The sequence below is a fragment of the Gadus macrocephalus genome, chromosome 4 (genome assembly GCF_031168955.1).
Source record: "Gadus macrocephalus chromosome 4, ASM3116895v1".
Classification (NCBI taxonomy): Eukaryota; Metazoa; Chordata; class Actinopteri; order Gadiformes; family Gadidae; genus Gadus; species Gadus macrocephalus.
In genome coordinates, this window is record NC_082385.1 from 34,666,650 (window position 1) to 34,684,149 (window position 17,500).

Sequence of the window (17,500 nt, forward strand, 5' to 3'; positions counted from 1 at the left end):
CCCCTGCTTGAGCTGCTCCCCCCGCGACCCGACCCCGGATAAGCGGTCGAAAATGAGATGAGATGATGAGATATATATATATATATATATATATATATATATATATATATATATATATATATATATATATATATATATATATATATATATATATATATATATATATATATATATATATATATATATATATATATATATATATATATGTGTGTGTGTGTTGGTGTGGTTTATTCATGGTATATGAATGGTATATTGTGTTGTTTGTAATTCATGGTACATGAATGGTAGATTGTGTTGTTTGTAGTTCATGGTATATGAATGGTTTATTGTGTTGTTTGTAGTTCAGTGAATAAAGCACAAAGCGGATTGTTTGTCTTCTTGGATGTGAAGCCAGCAGCGCCCCCTGCCCGCAGCGGCTGGTCGCGCTACTGCAGGCTGTGCTCAGCAGCCCCCCCGTCTGTGGCGGCTGGTCGCGGTACTGCAGCCTTTGCTCAGCAGCGCTCCATGACCACGGTGGTTGGTCACTGTACTGCAGCCTGTGCTCAGCAGCCCCTCCTGCCCGAGGTGGTTGGTCGCGTTACTGCAGCATGTGCTCAGCAGCGAACCTCTGTCTGCGGTGGTTGGTCACGGTACTGCAGCCTGAAGGCGGAAGTCTGTTCCACCTGTTAACGAACATCACGTCATGTCTTCCTTTTGAACTATTATGACTATTATAACTAATTACACTAGCATATCTAAATGTAGATAGTCGGTTATAAGAGGATCATGGATAAATTAAAGAAAGTTTTGAGCGGTCAAGATGGAAACAATGATAAGGTGGACATACTGGAGGTGAGGTCATCCGTTATTCACTTAGATCAAGATGGTTAGGATAGTCAGTTAGATCAGGATTAGGTAGGGTTAGTTAGTTAGATCAGGATTCTCTAGATCAGCATGTTGAAGGACTTGCAAACTGAAGATGCGCGTGCTTGGTTTTCACCCAAACTAGATTCTATCATAGAGATGATCTATTCGGTTTTTTTAATATATCTAAACTAAACTAGATTATATCATAGAGATGATCTTTTACTTATTTATATCTAAACTAATCTAGATTATATCAATGAGATGTTATATTAGTTATTTATATCTAAACTAGATTCTATCAATGAGATGTTCTATATGTTTTTTATATCGAAACTAAACCAGATTCTATCATAGAGATGTTATTTTACCTATTTATATCTAAACTAGATTCCATCATAGAGATGATATATTAGTTGTTTATTTATAAACTAAACTACATTCCATCATAGAGATTTGATAGTTATTTATATCGCCCATACCATGAAAGCCACGACCACGTCATGAGTTCAGCTCAATTCAACATCACTATAGTGAGCTGTATCCTATAGTGAGCTGTATCCTATAGTGAGCTGTATCCTATAGTGAGCTGTACCCTATAGTGAGCTGTATCACTATAGTGAGCTGTATCCTATAGTGAGCTGTATCACTATAGTGAGCTGTATCCTATAGTGAGCTGTACGCTATAGTGAGCTGTACCCTATAGTGAGCTGTACCCTATAGTGAGCTGTACCCTATAGTGAGCTGTACGCTATAGTGAGCTGTACCCTATAGTGAGCTGTATCCTATAGTGAGCTGTATCCTATAGTGAGCTGTACGCTATAGTGAGCTGTATGCTATAGTGAGCTGTATCACTATAGTGAGCTGTACCCTATAGTGAGCTGTACCCTATAGTGAGCTGTATCCTATAGTGAGCTGTATCCTATAGTGAGCTGTATGCTATAGTGAGCTGTATCCTATAGTGAGCTGTATCCTATAGTGAGCTGTATCCTATAGTGAGCTGTACCCTATAGTGAGCTGTATCCTATAGTGAGCTGTATCCTATAGTGAGCTGTATCCTATAGTGAGCTGTATCCTATAGTGAGCTGTATCCTATAGTGAGCTGTATCCTATAGTGAGCTGTACCCTATAGTGAGCTGTATCCTATAGTGAGCTGTATCCTATAGTGAGCTGTATCCTATAGTGAGCTGTATCCTATAGTGAGCTGTATCCTATAGTGAGCTGTATGCTATAGTGAGCTGTATCCTATAGTGAGCTGTATCACTATAGTGAGCTGTATCCTATAGTGAGCTGTATCCTATAGTGAGCTGTATCCTATAGTGAGCTGTATCCTATAGTGAGCTGTATCCTATAGTGAGCTGTATCCTATAGTGAGCTGTATGCTATAGTGAGCTGTATCCTATAGTGAGCTGTATCCTATAGTGAGCTGTACCCTATAGTGAGCTGTACCCTATAGTGAGCTGTACCCTATAGTGAGCTGTACCCTATAGTGAGCTGTATCCTATAGTGAGCTGTATCCTATAGTGAGCTGTATCCTATAGTGAGCTGTATCCTATAGTGAGCTGTATCCTATAGTGAGCTGTACCCTATAGTGAGCTGTATCCTATAGTGAGCTGTATCCTATAGTGAGCTGTATCACTATAGTGAGCTGTATCCTATAGTGAGCTGTATCCTATAGTGAGCTGTACGCTATAGTGAGCTGTATCCTATAGTGAGCTGTATCACTATAGTGAGCTGTATGCTATAGTGAGCTGTATCACTATAGTGAGCTGTATCCTATAGTGAGCTGTATCCTATAGTGAGCTGTATGCTATAGTGAGCTGTATCCTATAGTGAGCTGTATCCTATAGTGAGCTGTATCCTATAGTGAGCTGTACCCTATAGTGAGCTGTATCCTATAGTGAGCTGTATCCTATAGTGAGCTGTATCCTATAGTGAGCTGTACCCTATAGTGAGCTGTATCACTATAGTGAGCTGTATCCTATAGTGAGCTGTATCCTATAGTGAGCTGTATCCTATAGTGAGCTGTATCACTATAGTGAGCTGTATCCTATAGTGAGCTGTACCCTATAGTGAGCTGTACCCTATAGTGAGCTGTATCACTATAGTGAGCTGTATCCTATAGTGAGCTGTATCCTATAGTGAGCTGTATCCTATAGTGAGCTGTACCCTATAGTGAGCTGTACGCTATAGTGAGCTGTATCCTATAGTGAGCTGTATGCTATAGTAAGCTGTATCCTATAGTGAGCTGTATGCTATAGTGAGCTGTATCCTATAGTGAGCTGTATCCTATAGTGAGCTGTATGCTATAGTGAGCTGTATCCTATAGTGAGCTGTATCCTAGTGAGCTGTATCACTATAGTGAGCTGTATGCTATAGTGAGCTGTATCCTATAGTGAGCTGTATCCTATAGTGAGCTGTATCCTATAGTGAGCTGTATGCTATAGTGAGCTGTATGCTATAGTGAGCTGTATGCTATAGTGAGCTGTATGCTATAGTGAGCTGTATCCTATAATGAGCTGTATCACTATAGTGAGCTGTATCCTATAGTGAGCTGTATCCTATAGTGAGCTGTATCCTATAGTGAGCTGTATCCTATAGTGAGCTGTACCCTATAGTGAGCTGTACCCTATAGTGAGCTGTACCCTATAGTGAGCTGTATCCTGTAGTGAGCTGTATCCTGTAGTGAGCTGTATCCTATAGTGAGCTGTATCCTATAGTGAGCTGTATCCTATAGTGAGCTGTATCCTATAGTGAGCTGTATCCTATAGTGAGCTGTATCCTATAGTGAGCTGTATCCTATAGTGAGCTGTATGCTATAGTGAGCTGTATCACTATAGTGAGCTGTATCCTATAGTGAGCTGTACCCTATAGTGAGCTGTATCCTATAGTGAGCTGTATGCTATAGTGAGCTGTATCCTATAGTGAGCTGTATCCTATAGTGAGCTGTATCCTATAGTGAGCTGTATCCTATAGTGAGCTGTACGCTATAGTGAGCTGTATCCTAGTGAGCTGTATCCTATAGTGAGCTGTATCCTATAGTGAGCTGTACCCTATAGTGAGCTGTATCACTATAGTGAGCTGTATCCTATAGTGAGCTGTACCCTATAGTGAGCTGTACCCTATAATGAGCTGTATCCTATAGTGAGCTGTATCACTATAGTGAGCTGTATCCTGTAGTGAGCTGTATCCTATAGTGAGCTGTATCCTATAGTGAGCTGTATCCTATAGTGAGCTGTATCCTATAGTGAGCTGTATCCTATAGTGAGCTGTACGCTATAGTGAGCTGTATCCTATAGTGAGCTGTATCCTATAGTGAGCTGTATCCTATAGTGAGCTGTATCCTATAGTGAGCTGTATCCTATAGTGAGCTGTACCCTATAGTGAGCTGTATCCTATAGTGAGCTGTACCCTATAGTGAGCTGTATCCTGTAGTGAGCTGTATCCTGTAGTGAGCTGTATCCTGTAGTGAGCTGTATCCTATAGTGAGCTGTATCCTATAGTGAGCTGTATCCTATAGTGAGCTGTATCCTATAGTGAGCTGTATCCTATAGTGAGCTGTATCCTATAGTGAGCTGTATCCTATAGTGAGCTGTATCCTATAGTGAGCTGTATGCTATAGTGAGCTGTATCACTATAGTGAGCTGTATCACTATAGTGAGCTGTATCCTATAGTGAGCTGTACCCTATAGTGAGCTGTATCCTATAGTGAGCTGTACGCTATAGTGAGCTGTATCCTATAGTGAGCTGTATCCTATAGTGAGCTGTATCCTATAGTGAGCTGTATCCTATAGTGAGCTGTATCCTATAGTGAGCTGTACGCTATAGTGAGCTGTATCCTAGTGAGCTGTATCCTATAGTGAGCTGTATCCTATAGTGAGCTGTACCCTATAGTGAGCTGTATCACTATAGTGAGCTGTATCCTATAGTGAGCTGTACCCTATAGTGAGCTGTACCCTATAATGAGCTGTATCCTATAGTGAGCTGTATCCTATAGTGAGCTGTATCACTATAGTGAGCTGTATCCTGTAGTGAGCTGTATCCTATAGTGAGCTGTATCCTATAGTGAGCTGTATCCTATAGTGAGCTGTATCCTATAGTGAGCTGTATCCTATAGTGAGCTGTACGCTATAGTGAGCTGTATCCTATAGTGAGCTGTATCCTATAGTGAGCTGTATCCTATAGTGAGCTGTATCACTATAGTGAGCTGTATCCTATAGTGAGCTGTATCCTATAGTGAGCTGTATCACTATAGTGAGCTGTATCACTAGTGAGCTGTACCCTATAGTGAGCTGTACCCTATAGTGAGCTGTATCACTATAGTGAGCTGTATCCTATAGTGAGCTGTATCACTATAGTGAGCTGTATCCTATAGTGAGCTGTATCCTATAGTGAGCTGTACGCTATAGTGAGCTGTATCCTATAGTGAGCTGTATCCTATAGTGAGCTGTATCACTATAGTGAGCTGTATCCTATAGTGAGCTGTACCCTATAGTGAGCTGTATCACTATAGTGAGCTGTATCCTATAGTGAGCTGTATCCTATAGTGAGCTGTATCCTATAGTGAGCTGTATCACTATAGTGAGCTGTATCCTATAGTGAGCTGTATCCTATAGTGAGCTGTATCCTATAGTGAGCTGTATCCTATAGTGAGCTGTACGCTATAGTGAGCTGTATCCTATAGTGAGCTGTATCACTATAGTGAGCTGTATCACTATAGTGAGCTGTATCACTATAGTGAGCTGTATCACTATAGTGAGCTGTATCCTATAGTGAGCTGTATCACTATAGTGAGCTGTATCCTATAGTGAGCTGTATCCTATAGTGAGCTGTATCACTATAGTGAGCTGTATCCTATAGTGAGCTGTACCCTATAGTGAGCTGTATCCTATAGTGAGCTGTATCCTATAGTGAGCTGTATCCTATAGTGAGCTGTATCCTATAGTGAGCTGTATCCTATAGTGAGCTGTATCCTATAGTGAGCTGTATCACTATAGTGAGCTGTATCCTATAGTGAGCTGTATCCTATAGTGAGCTGTATCACTATAATGAGCTGTATCACTATAGTGAGCTGTATCACTATAGTGAGCTGTATCCTATAGTGAGCTGTATCCTATAGTGAGCTGTATCACTATAGTGAGCTGTATCCTATAGTGAGCTGTATCCTATAGTGAGCTGTATCCTATAGTGAGCTGTACCCTATAGTGAGCTGTATCACTATAGTGAGCTGTATCCTATAGTGAGCTGTATCCTATAGTGAGCTGTATCCTATAGTGAGCTGTATCCTATAGTGAGCTGTATCCTATAGTGAGCTGTATCACTATAGTGAGGTGCATCAGTGTATCAAAGCTATACATTGGATTAATTTATAGTGTAGGTGTTACGTGTGAGCTTGTATATACTAGTGTGTATTCAAGTGTTGTGTGTGTGTAACGTAGAGTATAGCGTGGTGAATTGATTTGTGTGTGTTAAAATGTTTTGTGTTAAAGTGTTGTGTGTTAGAGTGTTGTGTGTCAAAGTGTTGTGTGTTGTGTGTGTTGTCAGGTAGCGAACCAGGCCAGCACGCTGAGCTGGGGAACTCGGGTGAAGGCCTTTGCAGCCTCCTTCCTTCTGGGAGTGGTTTGCTCCATTCTGGTAAGCTCAATGGTTTGCTCCATTCTGGTAATCAATATATTATTGCTGTATATCCCAATAATAGGTGTGTGTGTGTGTGTGTGTGTGTGTGTGTGTGTGTGTGTGTGTGTGTGTGTGTGTGTGTGTGTGTGTGTGTGTGTGTGTGTGTGTGTGTGTGTGTGTGTGTGTGTAGGGGAGCTGCCTGCTGTGGGTTCCAGGCGTGGGCCTCGCTCTGTTCGCTGTGTTCTACACGCTGGGAAACGTCTGCTCTCTGGCCAGGTCAGGACCCCCGACCTTTAACCCCGACCAGGTCACGACCCCTGACCTCTGACCCCGACCAGGTCACGCCCCCCGACCTTCAACCCCGACCAGGTCACGCCCCCTGACCTTTAACCCCGACCAGGTCAGGACCCGACCTTTAACCCCGACCATATACTTGATATATACTATAGGGTGAGTTAATGTACTTGATGTATACGATAGGGTTAGTTACTTAACCCTATGGGCTCCTGACCCTAACCCTAACCCTAACCCTATGAGTTGCAGCACCATGTTCCTGACCCTAACCCTTACCCTATGAGTTCCTAACCCTAACCCTATGAGTTCAGCACCATGTTCCTGACCCTAACCCTAACCCTATGAGTTCCTAACCCTAACCTTTAACCCCTAACCCTATGAGTTCAGCACCATGTTCCTGACCCTAACCCTAACCCTATGAGTTCAGCACCATGTTCCTGACCCTAACCCTAACCCTATGAGTTCCTAACCCTAACCTTTAACCCCTAACCCTATGAGTTCAGCACCATGTTCCTGACCCTAACCCTATGAGTTCCTAACCCTAACCTTTAACCCCTAACCCTATGAGTTCAGCACCATGTTCCTGACCGGACCTCTTGCCCAGCTGAAGAGAATGTGTGCTAAAGAGAGAGCGCTAGCAACCGTCGTCATGGTGGTGAGTAACAACAGGCACCTTATTATGGGATTGGGTTATTATGGGATAGGGTTATTATGGGATTGGGTTATTATGGGGTAGGGTTATTATGGGATAGGGCTATTATGGGATAGGGTTATTATGGGATAGGGTTATTATGGGATAGGGTTATTATGGGGTTAGGGTTATTATGGGATAGGGTCATTATGGGATAAGGTCATTATGGGATAGGGTTATTATGGGATAGGGTTAATATGGAGTTAGGGTTATTATGGGATAGGGTTATTATGGGATAGGTTTATTATTGGATGCTGACTTTCTTGTCTCTCTTTCTCCAGACATGCCTGGTGTTAACGCTGTGTTCCGCCTTCTGGGTGAGTTGATGATCAGGGTTAGATGATGATCAGGGTTAGATGATGATCAGGGTTAGATGATGATCAGGGTTAGATGATGATCAGGGTTAGATGATGATCAGGGTTAGATGATGATCAGGGTTAGATGATGATCAGGGTTAGATGATGATCAGGGTTAGATGATGATCAGGGTTAGATGATGATCAGGGTTAGATGATGATCAGGGTTAGATGATGATCAGGGTTAGATGATGATCAGGGTTAGATGATGATCAGGGTTAGATGGTGATCAGGGTTAGATGATGATCAGGGTTAGATGATGATCAGGGTTAGTTGATGATCAGGGTTAGATGATGATCAGGGTTAGATGATGATCAGGGTTAGATGATGATCAGGGTTAGATGATGATCAGGGTTAGATGATGATCAGGGTTAGATGATGATCAGGGTTAGATGATGAGGTGATCAGGGTTAGATGATGATCAGGGTTAGATGATGATCAGGGTTAGATGATGTGATCAGGGTTAGATGATGATCAGGGTTAGATGATGAGGTGATCAGGGTTAGATGATGATCAGGGTTAGATGATGATCAGGGTTACATGATGTGGTGATCAGGGTTAGATGATGATCAGGGTTAGATGATGAGGAGACTAAACGCCTCCTCTTCCTCCAGTGGAAGAACAACGGACTGGCTGTTCTGTTCTGCATTCTACAGTTCCTGGCCTTCGCCTGGTGAGACACACACAGTACACACACACACACACACACACACACACACAGTACAGACACACACAGTACAGACACACACACGCACAGTACAGACACACACACACACAGTACAGACACACACACACACAGTACACACACACACACATACACACAGTACAGTCACACACAGTACAGACACACACAATACAGACACACACACTTCCTGTTTGGTTTGGGGGGAGTCTCACTGCTGTTTCGTCTGTCACAGGTACGGCCTGTCATACATCCCCTTCGCCAGGTAACCCTCCCTCCCTCACTCACTCACTCACTCACTCACTCACTCACTCACTCACTCACCCACTCACTCACTCACTCACTCACTCACTCACTCACTCACTCACTCACTCACTGACTCTCACTCACTCACTCACTCACTGACTCTCACTCACTCACTCACTCACTGACACTCACTCACTCACTGACTCTCACTCACTCACTCACTCACTGACTCTCACTCACTCACTCACTGACTCTCACTCACTCTCTCACTCACTCACTCACTGACTCTCACTCACTCACTCTCACTCACTCACTCACTCACTGACTCACTCACTCACTCACTCACTGACTCTCACTCACTGACTCTCACTCACTCACTCACTCACTCACTCACTGACTCACTCACTCACTCACTGACTCTCACTCACTCACTGACTCACTCACTCACTGACTCTCACTCACTGACTCTCACTCACTGACTCTCACTCACTCACTCACTCACTCACTCACTCACTCACTCACTCACTCACTCACTCACTCACTCACTCACTGACTCACTCACTCACTCACTGACTTTCACTCACTCACTCACTCACTCACTCACTCACTGACTCTCACTCACTCACTCACTCACTGACTCTCACTCACTCACTCACTCACTCACTGACTCTCACTCACTCACTCACTCACTCACTGACTCTCACTCACCCACTCACTCACTCACTCACTGACTCACTCACTCACTCACTCACTCACTGACTCTCACTCACTCACTCACTGACTCTCACTCACCCACTCACTCACTCACTCACTCACTCACTCACCCACTCACTGACTCTCACTCACTCACTCACTGACTCTCAGTCACTCACTCACTCACTCTCTCACTCACTCACTGACTCTCACTCACTCACTCACTGACTCTCACTCACTCACTCACTCACTGACTCTCACTCACTCACTGACTCACTCACTCACTGACTCTCTCTCACTCACTCACTCACTCACTCACTCACTCACTCACTCACTCACTCACTCACTCACTCACCCACTCACTCAGACACTCACTCATGCGTGGTTAAAACCAGTCTACATCTGTTTATAACTCAGGTAGGTAAAATATTTGGGAGTTTTTTTTCAAGAAACATTTTCATCTACAATGTTTTGGTCTGTTGTTCCTCCACTATATTAAATATAATATATTATTTGGTCTGTTGTTCCTCTCACTCACTGACTCTCACTCACTGACTCTCACTCACTCACTCACTCACTCACTCACTCACTCACTCACTCACTCACTGACTCACTCACTCACTCACTGACTTTCACTCACTCACTCACTCACTCACTCACTCACTCACTGACTCTCACTCACTCACTCACTCACTGACTCTCACTCACTCACTCACTCACTCACTGACTGACTCTCACTCACTCACTCACTCACTCACTGACTCTCACTCACCCACTCACTCACTCACTCACTCACTGACTCACTCACTCACTCACTCACTCACTCACTGACTCTCACTCACTCACTCACTGACTCTCACTCACCCACTCACTCACTCACTCACTGACTCACTCACTCACTCACCCACTCACTGACTCTCACTCACTCACTCACTGACTCTCAGTCACTCACTCACTCACTCTCTCACTCACTCACTGACTCTCACTCACTCACTCACTGACTCTCACTCACTCACTGACTCTCACTCACTCACTGACTCACTCACTCACTGACTCTCTCTCACTCACTCACTCACTCACTCACTCACTCACTCACCCACTCACTCAGACACTCACTCATGCGTGGTTAAAACCAGTCTACATCTGTTTATAACTCAGGTAGGTAAAATATTTGGGAGTTTTTTTTCAAGAAACATTTTCATCTACAATGTTTTGGTCTGTTGTTCCTCCACTATATTAAAGTCTCTCTCTCTCTCTCTCTCTCTCTCTCTCTCTCTCTCTCTCTCTCTCTCTCTCTCTCTCTCTCTCTCTCTCTCTCTCTCTCTCTCTCTCTCTCTCTCTCTCTCTCTCTCTCTCTCTCTCTCTCTCTCTCTCTCAGGGATGCGGTCCTGAAAGTGTTCACCTTCTGTCTGTAACAGTCTGTCAGAAACACTATTTAACCATCCAATCAGATCCGACTACTCTGTGCCTTATTATTATGATGCTTCATTAATATGATGCTGTATTAATATGATGCCTTATTAATATAATGCCTTATTAATATGATGCTTTATTAATATGATGCTTTATTAATATGTTGCCTTATTAATATGATGCTTTATTAATATGATGCTTTAGTAATATGAGGCTTTATTATTATTATGATGCCTTATTATTATGATACCTTATTCCCAAATGCATATGTTTTACGTGTTTTAATTCTGGATTTCGAGGTCAGAGCCGCAATGATATTGAAGGAAGTAGACCAAAGCAAATTAAGTCAGCGCAACACACAAAAAAAATCAATTCAAATCAAATGTTTATTTAATACTGAACGTTTTCTAACATTCGGGCAGACCTTACAGCAAGAATTTCAGAACAATGTACCTTTAAATAAATTAGTAAAACAATTTTATTTTATTTTATTTTATTAATCAAAAATACAAATGTTTGGTGTATTTTTTTTTCGGCCTTTTTACGAATATTCGGTGCATCCCTAATTAATATAGTTTTATATACATTACACCTGACGTAGTGTATATATATATATATATATATATATATATATAGATATAATATCAAATTTCTGTAAAATACATTTCAAATTAATACATATATAAGTAACTACTAAAAACATTGATGTATTAGAGTAAAGTTAATAAATGTGTAATTTAGGCACTATTTGTGTTAAGTTAAGTTGTGTTAAGTTAAGTACCTGATTTTCTAAAATAAATTCTTGAATAAGTGAGCTTCGACGTCATGTGAGTGTCAGTCATTATCTCTCGGAAGAATAAGATCTAACATTTTAGTGTTAGTCATTATCTCTTAGAGGAATAAGATGTAACATTTTAGTGTTAGTCATTATCTCTTAGAGGAATAAGATGTAACATTTTAGTGTTAGTCATTATCTCTTAGAGGAATAAGATGTAACATTTTAGTGTTAGTCATTATCTCTTAGAGGAATAAGATGTAAACGTGTTAGGGCCCTATTTTAACGGTCTGAAACGCAAGTGAGAAGCGCAAAGCGCATGTAGCTTTGTGGGCGGTTCCACGGCGATGTCGCTATTTTACCGGCGCGAAATTGACTCTTGCGCCCGGCGCAAATCTAAAAAGGGTTGGTCTGAAGTAGCCTAATTACCCGTAGGTGTGGTTTGGGCGTAACGTGCAATAAACCAATGAGTGTGCCAGCTCCCATCTCCTTTAAGAGACATGAGCGCATTTGAATCTGACATGTTGATATTTTGAAACAATTTTTTTCAAACTTCAAATGGCTCAGTTTATGGCCTAATTCACACAACTTCAGAAATACTGAGTCCTCAAATAAATTTCGCTAAAGAAAACTCAACACACATATGATATGCGGTAACTGTGGTTCTATTTAATGATATACGCAATACATTCTAAAAATCGTTTCTTATCAGTATTGTATGCATTATCGTTATCGACTTGTGTTCCTAATATGCATGTGTCCCCCCGTTAATATACATTACCATGGACTGTATTATGCGTTACGTGTTTAGTCTGCGTGTGTTTAAACAGATGGATGCACACACGCGTGCCCGCAATCGTTAATTCTTTTTAACACTCACTCGCGGTAAAACAATGTTTTCTCACGATCAAATACTCATAAATCCTAAAAGTTATGGGCATGAAAACGATGTCTGTGTCAAGAAAATATGATTGTGTTTGCTGTACGTGTTTGCAGATTAATTGATTTAAAAGTACAACTTATTACCGCTGTATCAGCTGTTCTCTCCCAAATAATTTACCAAGAATGTGTGGCTAGGTAGATGAGAGAAGCAAAGTGTATGCGCGAGGTGCACAAGCAACATTATGCATGCGCCATTAAAATAGCATCTGAACAACGCGCCACTGACTTTAAACCAGGTATTTCCTGGTTTGTGGAGCAAGTGATTTAGCCTAGCACCGCCCACCTACCTACTTCTGCTCAATTTTCATTTCGCTTCAGTACTAGGTCTGGGTCTGCTTAATGTAAATGCGTTCCATGGAAACCAGATTTCTGGCGGTCCAATCAGCGAACAGAGGGAGTGGCTGAGAACGATGACGTCTAGGTCGCGCGCCAGTTTCAGTTGTAGTCAGAGGAAGACAATGGAGAAGGATACGAGAGAAGCTATTCGGTCTGCTGTGGGATCGCTGCCGAAAATCGATCGATTAAAGCCGGAGCAAGAACAAGCTTTGCAGAGTTTTGTTGGTGGCCATGATGTTGTGGCGCTTCTCCCCACCGGGTTCGGGAAAAGTTTGATTTTCCAGCTGGCTCCGTTAGTGGTGAAGGAGCCGGTCCCGTCGCATGACATACGTCACGACCAAACGCTATGCGATTGGTTATGGCAGATACAGAGTGGCACTGGCCAGATCCAATCATTTTAAAACTCCTACAGACACCCGCCTTCTGTACAAATGAAATGAAGTACGATTGGTCTGGTAGGACCAGGCTACAAGTGATTTCTGAAACTGCAAAATAGCACCAGGAAACGTTTGCGCCAGAACACTCCTCCTTTCGCCGAACCGCCCCTTGGAGCACAAGATCATTCCCTAATTTACCGACGCGTGGCGCAGGAGGGAAAAGAACGCTCTGCGCCAGTTGCAAACTAGCATGGACACATGCGCCAGTGATTAAGTCAATTGCGCCGGATGCAAGATAGGACCCTTATTGTTAGCCATTATCTGTAAGAGTAAATGAGAAACATGTTAGTGTTAGTCATTATCTCTTAGACCAATAAGAAACATGTTAGTGTTAGTCATAACCAGATAAACATAACGTTTGGAACAGACCCTATAAACCGAATATTGTTTGTTTTGGAACAGACCCAATGAACCTAATAAAGTTTGGAACAGACACTATAAACATAATAACGTTTGGAACAGACCCTATAAACCTATAATGTTTGGAACAGACACTATAAACCTAATAACGTGTGTTTGGAACAGACACTATAAACCTAATAACGTGTGATTGGAACAGACAGTATAAACATAACGTGTGATTGGAACAGACAGTATAAACCTAATAACGTATGTTTGGAACAGACCGTATAAACCTAATAACTTGTGATTGGAACAGACACTATAAACCTAATAACGTGTGATTGGAACGGACCGTATAAACCTAATAACGTGTGATTTGAACAGACAGTATAAACCTATAACGTGTGTTTTGGAACATAGCCTATGCAGCTGGTGTTTGGGGTTTTATTCAGAGAACTGACCGGATCTTAGACGTTAACGAGTCCTTTATGTCTTTAAAGTCACTAAAGCCCTTAAGCCCAGTGCTGGGCGGCTCGTTGATTAAAACACACGCAGGCACACGCACACGCGCACATGTGGTTGCGCTGTCGAGGAGAAAAAAGGCATTTCATAATTTATTTGTAACTTTGTGTGTTCCACTCGGCCGTCTATTTTGTAAACTTTTTGGCAATTTGAATTTTTATCTCTCTTGACAATAACGCTATTTTGGAATGAATCGAGAGAATATGCCTCTGTTAGAGAGAAAGAGACAGGATTGTGTGTGTGTGTGTGTGTGTGTGTGTGTGTGTGTGTGTGTGTGTGTGTGTGCGTGTGCGTGTGCGCGCGCGCGCGTGTGTGTGTGTGTGTGTGTGTGTGTGTGTGTGTGTGTGTGTGTGTGTGTGTGTGTGTGCGTGCGTGTATGCGTGTGTGTGTGTGTCGTTTGGACCTTCTAGATGTCAGTCCTCTCTCCAACAGGCTGACAGAGCGCCGCCAGTCCGGTTTAAAATAAAGCAGATCGGAGCTGAATCGGTTTGACTGAACTAAAGCTGGAGGGGCTGCACGAGAAGGAGGCGGCGGAGGAGCCCGGGGCGACTCTGGCGATGAAGCGGGGAGACCCGGGGGGAGACCCGGGGGGAGACCCGGGGGGAGACCCGGGGGGAGCCGAGCGGGGAGACCCGGGGGGAGCCCAGCGGGGAGCCCAGCGGAGAGCGCCCTCCGGACGGCTCGCGGTGACCCTGGAGGACGCAGATCTCTGGCGGAAGTTCCAGGAAATCACGAACGAGATGATCGTGACCAAGAGCGGCAGGTGAGTTAACATGTTATTAATTAACCATTACATACATGTTATTAATTAACCATTACATACATGTTATTAATTAACCATTACATACATGTTATTAATTAACCATTACATACATGTTATTAATGAACCATTACATACATGTTATTAATTAACCATTACATACATGTTATTAATTAACCATTACATACAAGTTATTAATTAACCATTACATACATGTTATTAATTAACCATTACATACATGTTATTAATTAACCATTACATACATGTTATTAATTAACCATTACATACATGTTATTAATGAACCATTACATACATGTTATTAATGAACCATTACATACATGTTATTAATTAACCATGTCATACATGTTATTAATTAACCATTACATACATGTTATTAATTAACCATTACATACATGTTATTAATTAACCATTACATACATGTTATTAATTAACCATTACATACATGTTATTAATTAACCATTTCATACATGTTATTAATTAACCATTACATACATGTTATTAATTAACCATTACATACATGTTATTAATTAACCATTACATACATGTTATTAATTAACCATTACATACATGTTATTAATTAACCATTACATACATGTTATTAATTAACCATTACATACATGTTATTAATTAACCATTACATACATGTTATTAATGAACCATTACATACATGTTATTAATTAACCATTACATACATGTTATTAATTAACCATTACATACATGTTATTAATTAACCATTACATACATGTTATTAATGAACCATTACATACATGTTATTAATGAACCATTACATACATGTTATTAATTAACCATTACATACATGTTATTAATTAACCATTTCATACAAGTTATTATGAATTATAATATAAGGATGTTATTAATTAACTATAAAATTAGGATGTAATTAATGAACTACAACATTAGGATGTTAATATCCGTGTTATTGATGATTATAATATTAAGATTTTAATATCCATGTTACTAATGAACTATAATATTGTTATTAATTAACTATAACATTAGGATGTTATTAATTGAAAATAACATTAGGAGGTATATATCCATGTTATTAATGAACTATAACGTTAGGAGGTATATATCCATGTTATTAATGAACTATAACATTAGGAGGTATATATCCATGTTATTAATGAACTATAACGTTAGGAGGTATATATCCATGTTATTAATGAACTATAACGTTAGGAGGTATATATCCATGTTATTAATGAACTATAACGTTAGGAGGTATATATCCATGTTATTAATGAACTATAACATTAGGAGGTATATATCCATGTTATTAATGAACTATAACGTTAGGAGGTATATATCCATGTTATTAATGAACTATAACATTAGGAGGTATATATCCATGTTATTAATGAACTATAACGTTAGGAGGTATATATCCATGTTATTAATGAACTATAACGTTAGGAGGTATATATCCATGTTATTAATGAACTATAACATTAGGAGGTATATATCCATGTTATTAATGAACTATAACGTTAGGAGGTATATATCCATGTTATTAATGAACTATAACGTTAGGAGGTATATATCCATGTTATTAATGAACTATAACGTTAGGAGGTATATATCCATGTTATTAATGAACTATAACGTTAGGAGGTATATATCCATGTTATTAATGAACTATAAAATGAGGATGTTAATACCGATGTTACTAATGAACTATTGTAATATCATGTATTATTAAGTATTAATATCAGAGGTTTCCTAGTAATATCATGTTATTATTAATGTATTATCTCTAAGTACAAGATAATATACGATATATTATTATTAATAATGCATTATAATACCAGAAGAACTGTCGTAGTAAGATCATTATAGGCTATTAATTGTATTAATAATGTATTATAATGTCAGAGATACTATCGTGATAATAATAATATTATTATTAATGCATATCGTATAATCAGTACTATCAAATGTATACATTATAATAGTATTATTATTGATGTATTGCTAGAAGTACTAGTTATATCATAGATTATTATTGTCAATGTATTATAATGGTAGTATCATAGTACTATCATAGTAATGTATCGTAATATAATTAGTGTTAATATATTACTAGAAGTATCATAATAATGTATATTATTATTAATCTATTAAATATCAGACATACTATCATGAAATATGCTTATAATTATAATTGTTAATGTACTATATCAGAAGTAAGATTAATTTATTATAATTATCAATGATATATCATATCAGAAGTACTAGGATATTTAAATATGATCAATGTTTTATAATATCAGAGGAACTACCCTAATACGATTATTTAGTAATTTATAACGTATTATAATATCTGTAGTACTATCACTATCATAGTAATACAATTATGCAATCATTTCTAATGTATTATATTAATAGAAGTGCTTTCATAATATGGTGATAATATTATTATGATTTCCTTATTATTATTATGATCATATTATTATGATTATTACTACTGTATTCAACTGTGTCTTATAGACTTTAGCATATTATGATAAA

The 17,500-nt window shown here is 39.9% G+C and overlaps 2 protein-coding genes and 1 long non-coding RNA gene across 6 annotated transcripts in view; 2 read left to right on the forward strand and 1 right to left on the reverse strand.

The window, feature by feature from the left end:
* Positions 1-614: 614 nt before the first annotated feature.
* On the forward strand, positions 615-11,321 carry sft2d2b (SFT2 domain containing 2b). Its single transcript, XM_060050958.1, has 8 exons — positions 615-831; positions 6,388-6,477; positions 6,650-6,735; positions 7,327-7,408; positions 7,726-7,761; positions 8,414-8,472; positions 8,717-8,746; positions 10,799-11,321. Exons 1-8 carry the CDS (start codon positions 766-768, stop codon positions 10,833-10,835), a joined length of 486 nt encoding a protein of 161 aa, XP_059906941.1. The 5' UTR covers positions 615-765; the 3' UTR covers positions 10,836-11,321.
* LOC132456567 (uncharacterized) lies at positions 6,542-6,986 on the reverse strand. The gene is made up of 2 exons (XR_009525527.1): positions 6,873-6,986; positions 6,542-6,812 (listed from the first exon to the last, which is right to left on the reverse strand). It is a non-coding gene; the product is annotated as an uncharacterized LOC132456567 (long non-coding RNA).
* A 551-nt stretch (positions 11,322-11,872) lies between the features above and the next one.
* Positions 11,873-17,500, forward strand: part of LOC132456568 (T-box transcription factor TBX19-like) — a 15,097-nt gene continuing 9,469 nt past the window's right edge. For 2 of the 4 annotated variants that reach the window (XM_060050961.1, XM_060050962.1), the window contains exon 1: positions 11,873-14,950. In XM_060050961.1, coding sequence (XP_059906944.1) covers positions 14,745-14,950 — 206 coding nt within the window. In that variant the 5' untranslated portion in view covers positions 11,873-14,744. The remainder of the gene's footprint in view (positions 14,951-17,500) is intronic. The other 2 variants (XM_060050960.1, XM_060050959.1) reach the window with 2 other exon arrangements.

What these genes read in the sequence shown, in the direction of transcription:
- sft2d2b (XM_060050958.1), top strand. Translation starts at nt 766, where the DNA reads ATGGATAAATTAAAGAAAGTTTTGAGCGGTCAAGATGGAAACAATGAT. An exon ending in CGCTGTGTTCCGCCTTCTGG is followed by an intron (nt 7,762 to 8,413) that starts GTGAGTTGATGA and finishes CTCTTCCTCCAG; the next exon opens with TGGAAGAACAACGGACTGGC. An exon ending in TCATACATCCCCTTCGCCAG is followed by an intron (nt 8,747 to 10,798) that starts GTAACCCTCCCT and finishes TCTCTCTCTCAG; the next exon opens with GGATGCGGTCCTGAAAGTGT.